Source organism: Ichthyophthirius multifiliis (assembly GCF_000220395.1).
Source record: "Ichthyophthirius multifiliis unplaced genomic scaffold scaff_1120509251381, whole genome shotgun sequence".
Taxonomy (NCBI): domain Eukaryota; phylum Ciliophora; class Oligohymenophorea; order Hymenostomatida; genus Ichthyophthirius; species Ichthyophthirius multifiliis.
In genome coordinates, this window is record NW_004085929.1 from 1 (window position 1) to 6,753 (window position 6,753).

Sequence of the window (6,753 nt, forward strand, 5' to 3'; positions counted from 1 at the left end):
ATATTATAATTATAAATTTATATTTATATTAATATTCATATATTTTTTAAATATATTTTAATAATATTTTTTTAATTATATATATAATTTATAATTTCTATTATTTTATGTCTATAATATTTTAAGTGTGCTTAAAAAAAAATATATATATTTTTCGAGTAATTTCTATTTGAATTTTTTTTTTTGTGTATAATTAGACATAACCTTTAATGCATAATAATATTTTTAGTATATTTAATTCGCAAAAGAAGTTAAATAAAAATAATTTATGGTACAATTATATTGAAATTTTATTTTTTTAATAATTCGAAGTAAAAAAAAGCCTATTTAATCGTTCGGGAATTCTTTAGTTTTTGGGATATTTTAATTATATTGAAAAAAGAGTTATTATCTTAATATAATTTTTTTTGTTAAAATATAATATTTTAAATATAAAAGATACTTATATACAATTTTTTTTATATATTTAATTTTTTAAATAACATTAAATTAAATATATTTATATTTAATCGTAAAAATTTCTGAAATTTTATATAAATTAAAATTTTACTTTTTATTTTAATAATAAATCTATAAAATCTAAAAAAATAATAATTTATTTAAGTAAAAAAATTAATCGAATTTGCAATATTATAAATATTATTACTAATTTAATTATTTTAACATACTCAGTATATTTATATGAAAAAAAAATTGATATAAAATTAACAAAAATTTAAATATTTGTTAGATATAATTTTTATTTTATTAAAATATAGTTATGTTTTATTGTCAAAATTAGTTTTTAAACCTTTTTAAAATAGTTTATGTACAAAAAATATGTATTTTTTAAATTATATATACTATTAAAATAGGCGAAAAAAAATTATTTTGAATAATATATTAATATAAAATATATATTTACATATATATTATTATATTTGATAAAATAAGATTTGTAAGTATTTATGAATAATTTATATATAAAAAAAAATTAAGAATAGAGTATATTTATTAATAATAAAAATAAAAGCAAAAAAGTAAATATTTATATATATAAATTTATATATATATATATATTTATATATTTATATATATATATATTTTTTTTTTATATATATAATATAAATATATCTTTTTATATATTTATATTTGTATATTTAAAAAGGTATTAAATTTATAAACCATTTTTAGTTTAATTATTTACAGTGTTTTAAATAGTTTAATTATTTTTATAGTCAAATTAAAGATAATAAAATATATTTAATTTTAATTTTGAAAATTAAAAATATTTTTCGAATTAAATTTTAAGCCTTTGAACTAAATAACATATAAAAATTATTTGTTTATAAAATATGCATTTTTTGTTTGTATACTTTATGTTAATAGATGATATAGAGAGTTATATTTATAATTTTAGAAAGCAAATATATAGTCTTTAAATATAGCTTACTTTATTTAACAGATATTAAATAGAGTTTATATAATTTTCTAATTTATATTTTTTTTTAATGATTATATAATTATATTAATATAAATATAAATTTATAAAAATCTATTTTTCTTTTATTTATAATAAATATCACAAATAAAAAGATTTTTATTTATTTTTTTGATATAATTATTATTATTTATTAAAATTATGATTTTCTTTATTATTTTAATATCCTTGATTATCTATTGACATTTAATTTTTTATCTCAGGTTTATTTTTAAAAAAGTTATTTTTATCGTCTAAGTTATTTTTTTATGAATAATTTCTTATAGGAGTATTATTATTAAAAATCTTACTTTTATTTAAATTATTTCTACTACTGTTTATATTATTTGAGCTTATATTCAATTAATTATTACTTAAATTTAAATTATTATTTTAAATTTAATTCAAAAATTAGGTATTATTATAAGCTTAATATTTTTCTTTTAAATCTTTAATTTAGTTTATTAAATGAATATTTTATAATTTTATTTATGAAAATTCACTATTTTATTCCTATAATTAATTTATGTCTTTGACAAAATTTTATATTTAGCTTTTTATTTCATCAAGTTCTTTATTTTATGGTTGTTTATTGCTAAAATAATTATTGGTTTTTTCCAAAAAAGAAACTTTATTTTATAAAATTTTATTTTACTTTTATATATCAGTTATAATAAGATTTTTTTAATCAAGTTAATTTAAAAGAATTTACTTTTCTTTTTCAAATTCTTCGTAAATATGAAAAAATTTTAAATTATATTTGTTTTCAATATCATCTTTTTCATTATTAAAATTAGATTCATCAATAAATGATATCTATTATTCTAATTATAATATCTTTTTCTATAAAGTATCATTCATTAAAACCAATTCTTTACAACTTTATCTATTTTTTGATTAATATTCAATATTAACAGGATATTGAATATTATTTTATTTAAATATTTCCTAAAAAGTTTAAATTATAATTTCATATTCTTCCTCCATTTATTAAATCATATTCTAAAAATTAAAATAAAAAAATATTTAAATAAATATATAATATATATTTATATATTTATATATTTATATATTTATATATTTATATATTGTATATATTTATATATTTATATATTTATATATTGTTTTATATTATTTTACTATTAGTTTTTATTTTTCTTAAATTATATTTTTGTTTTATTTATTTAAATAATTAATTGTTTATATTTTTGTGTTTTTATCTAAAACGCATTATAATAAATCTTAGTTAAAATTTTCTTAAAAAATTTTCGGATCAAAATTTATCATATCTATTATTTTATCTTCTATTAAATGATTTTTACATTATAAAATTTATTATACTAAATATATATAATCTCTTTAGTTTTTTGATTCTAATGTTAATAATATTTTGTCTTCTAGTTTTATTCCTGTATTTTCTATTATTTTAGTATTTTTTTATATATATATTTCGATTTATCTTTCTTTTATTGGACTTTTTTATTCTAAAAAGTTCAATTTTACATAATTAAAATGGTTTTTTATACGTAACATATGTTCATTTTTTTCTTGTTTTATTATTATTTATTATTAATCTATAATTATTTTAGCTTCTTCAAAATTTTTTCCGATTCTTACTGCTATTTAATTACTTATTCCACAATACATAGCTATTTCTAAAAAACTTCTTATCGAAGGATCTAATTAAACTGGTCCTATATTAATTTTTATACTATTATTTTTATTAATTTTTAATAATATTTTAATTATTTATTACTATTAATTAGGCTCGTTTTTTGGAATTATTTTTAAGTTTATTATTCTATTTATATTTTAAGGAATAAATTCATAAATATTCGAATAATTTTAAAATTCATCCATTTGATTTTCGCTTGTTTTATTATTCCATATAAAAATACAATCAACAAGTAAGTTATTTTTATAAACTTTGACTTAAACAGTAGATGTATGATAAATATAATTTGAAAAAAAAAGCTATGGAATATATTATTTGGAAGTTTAAGTTTCTATTTAATATAATTGATTTTATTATTTTGATGAATTAATAAATTCTTCAATTTTTTTTTATATATTTTTCATTGATTTATTTATTTATTTAAAAAAAAAAAAAAAAAATTATTAATTTAAATTAAATTTTTATTATAAATTTGTATATAAAAAAATATTTTTTAATAAACAAAAAAAAATGATTCCCCCGAGGTTTGAACTCGGGACCTTCAGTGTGTTAGACTAACGTGATAACCACTACACTAGGGAATCGATTACGATAATATAAGTATTATTTTTTACTTTAAATCTTATTTTTTTTATGCTTTTATTATTTTTATACATGTGTTATTTTAATTTCATTTTTTTTTTTATATAATATTTATTATTAAATATGATTTTTTTATTATAATTTTTTTAATATAAAAATAAATATATATTTCGTATCTGATATATAATTAAATAAATAATAGATATTAATTTAAATATATATATATATATATATATATATATATATATATATATATATATATATATATATAAATTTTTATTTATGTATAAGTATGAATATTTTTTTGATATAAAATAAACAATTTTTAAATTTATACTATAATTTCAAAAATATTTTTATAAATAATATATATGCATTCTCATTTAAATGAATTATTTAAATCTTTATTATTATTTTTTTTATCATCTTTATCTTCTGTTTAAATTAAAACTCTAATACAAGATTATTAAGATGATGAATTTTCAGTAACATAAAGAATATTATTTTTTTATTTCGAAAAAGTCAACCCTGAGATTTCTGGCGACCCAACCAACGTAATATTTTCAACAATTTATCCATTACTCGTATTAACAACACTAATTAAACCTTCATCAGAAAGTTAAGAAAATTCAAATCTTCCTACATATAATAAATCCGAAGAACTAACAGAACACGTAATAGGCCCAAACCTTCCTTAGAAATTAACAAAGACACTATAAATAAATATATATATATATATATATTTATTTTCTTTTTTTTTTTAAAAAAAAAAATACCTAAAATAAAATATTCCTTAAGGGGTTAAAACAAATCTTAAAACTCTATTTTTACATGTTTCACAAACAAATCTTTATTTTTTATTTAAACAAAAATAAAAATATTAATTTAATTTTTTTTACAATATTTTTTCATCCAAAGATAATGCTAAACCACTTGGGTAAGCCAGACAATTTAAAGCCAAAGGACGAATTACACTTTCTTCTAAATCTATAATAAAAACACTGCCTGTAGAATTTTCGATTGATGTTTCTCCAAAAGGACCGGAATCTGTAAAAATTAAACTATCTTTATTTATTTATTTTTATTTTTTCAAGAAAACCAAAAAAAAAAATTAGTATGTTTTTTTACTTAAACTCTCTGATAAAACTAATGAATGAGGTCCTAATAAAGGGGACCCTTCATATTCTTTTATTATTTCATGAATTTCTTCTCTCCCATTATCATCTATTATTCGCGATACTATAGATTAGTGGGCCATATCGGCTAAATAAAAAGCTTTTCCAGATGATTCTATAACTAATGATGATGGTTGGCCTGCAAAATGAAATTCATTTTTTAATTAGTTTTCTTTAAAACTTAAGATTTCACCGTTTTAGGCTACTAAATATAATGCGCCGTCTATTTCAAAGGGTGATGCTAAATTTGATGAATATTCGCATATTCTTTCTTATGGATGACTCATTTAATATTAATTTTTTTTTTAATTTATTGATTATTTTTATTTTATGTTCTAATTAATATTTTGTAACTTTTTTTTTTGTTACAAGAAAAAAAAAAAAAAAAAATTTAAAATAATTTTTTTTGTTAACAAATATAAATAATTTGTTTTTTATATATTTAAGAAAACAAAAAAAAATAGTATCTAAAGTTAATTTTAGATGAATTTTTAAAGTTTATATATGAGATATAATGATTATTGAAAATATTTTTATTATTTTAAACAAATTATATAATAAACTTAATTTTAATCAAACTTATTAATTATTAAAAAATAAAAGTATAGCCTACATTTATTTTATGAAAAAAATTAAATTATAAAACTTTAAAAAATAAAAATAAAATATAAGTTTACTTTATATTAAAAGAGTAGCAATTGATTTGTAATAAATATTACTTATATATAATAGATAAATAATTTTTTTTATATATAATAATAATAATAATTTTATTATCTGAATATATATATTCATTTTTTTTTTTCTAAAGTAAAAAAAAAAAAAAAAAAAAAAAAATTTTTCTTTAAAGATTATTTAGATAAACTAATAATCTTTTAAAAAAAAATGAAAAAATATATATATATATATATATATTTTTTTATTTTTTTTAATAATAATAAAAAAAAAAAAAATATTAAAAAAAAAAAAAATAATAAAGTATAAAAATCATATCATCTTTATTTATTTTACTAGAAAGTATAAAAATCTTTTGATTTTTTGATACAATCAGAAGCTTCCAACTCGTTTTTCATATTATATAAATTTTTAATTTCAAGGTAATCCTTTTATTTTTTTTATTTAAACAAAAAACAAAATATAAAAATTAAAGAAAATAAATAAATAAATTTACCTTATGTTAAAATTAAATAGAATTTATTTAATTAAATATATTATTAAGTTAATTTTAGAGTATTATTTCTTTTATTTTAAGAAGGTTAAATTCTTCAATTAATTAATAAAAAAGAGTATTTTAATAATTTTTATTTTAACAAATATCTGGAATTTTAAAATAAAAAGAAAGCAAACTTGAATTAAATTTCTTAAATGTAATTCTTAATAAGCTTTTCATAAAATAAAAAGATTTAAGAACAACAAAGTTATTAATAACAGGAAAACCAACATCAAAATTACTTTCCTTTTTTTTTTTTTTTTTTTTATAAATGAAATAACTTTTTATTTTGGTTTTACATTTTATTTATTAAAAATTTTTTATTATTATTATTATATATACTTTAGTTAATTAACAATTTATTAATTACTTGCTATTGAAATAATAAAATCTTAAAAAAATAAAATAATAAAAATATAAATAATTCTATAAAATTAAAACCTTCTGAAATAATTAAAATCTTCTAACTACTCTTATAATTCATTTAGTTATTTTAAAAAAGCCTAACTTCATTATTTTTATCTTTTAAGCTTTCCGATTCATAAAACTAAAACTATTTAAATTTCAATACTTTAATAAAAACATTCCATTACTCTGGATTAACTTTTTGACTTTTAAAAATTCCTCTCTGAATATAATGTTTATAATTTAA

At 14.2% G+C, this 6,753-nt stretch overlaps 1 protein-coding gene and 1 non-coding gene across 2 annotated transcripts, besides 14 other annotated features; both read right to left on the reverse strand. All coding sequences in view use genetic code 6, as the record gives it.

The window, feature by feature from the left end:
• The first annotated feature begins 1,023 nt into the window (after nt 1-1,023).
• Nucleotides 1,024-1,113: a microsatellite.
• Nucleotides 1,024-1,142: a microsatellite.
• Nucleotides 1,143-1,822: 680 nt separating this feature from the next.
• Nucleotides 1,823-1,864: a microsatellite.
• Nucleotides 1,825-1,862: a microsatellite.
• Nucleotides 1,865-2,501: 637 nt separating the features above from the next.
• Nucleotides 2,502-2,582: a microsatellite.
• Nucleotides 2,567-2,613: a microsatellite.
• A 543-nt stretch (nt 2,614-3,156) lies between these two features.
• Nucleotides 3,157-3,209: a microsatellite.
• Nucleotides 3,158-3,207: a microsatellite.
• A 436-nt stretch (nt 3,210-3,645) lies between the features above and the next one.
• IMG5_192290 lies at nt 3,646-3,718 on the reverse strand. Its single transcript has one exon. It is a non-coding gene; the product is annotated as a tRNA-Val (tRNA).
• A 93-nt stretch (nt 3,719-3,811) lies between these two features.
• Nucleotides 3,812-3,871: a microsatellite.
• Nucleotides 3,872-3,930: 59 nt separating this feature from the next.
• Nucleotides 3,931-3,987: a microsatellite.
• Nucleotides 3,988-4,085: 98 nt separating this feature from the next.
• IMG5_192300 (strictosidine synthase, putative) lies at nt 4,086-5,232 on the reverse strand. The gene is made up of 4 exons (XM_004025047.1): nt 4,845-5,232; nt 4,616-4,781; nt 4,493-4,564; nt 4,086-4,429 (listed from the first exon to the last, which is right to left on the reverse strand). Exons 1-4 carry the CDS (start codon nt 5,176-5,178, stop codon nt 4,096-4,098), a joined length of 906 nt encoding a protein of 301 aa, XP_004025096.1. The 5' UTR covers nt 5,179-5,232; the 3' UTR covers nt 4,086-4,095.
• A 378-nt stretch (nt 5,233-5,610) lies between these two features.
• Nucleotides 5,611-5,663: a microsatellite.
• A 40-nt stretch (nt 5,664-5,703) lies between these two features.
• Nucleotides 5,704-5,728: a microsatellite.
• Nucleotides 5,729-5,824: 96 nt separating this feature from the next.
• Nucleotides 5,825-5,869: a microsatellite.
• A 615-nt stretch (nt 5,870-6,484) lies between these two features.
• Nucleotides 6,485-6,526: a microsatellite.
• Nucleotides 6,527-6,753: the final 227 nt, after the last annotated feature.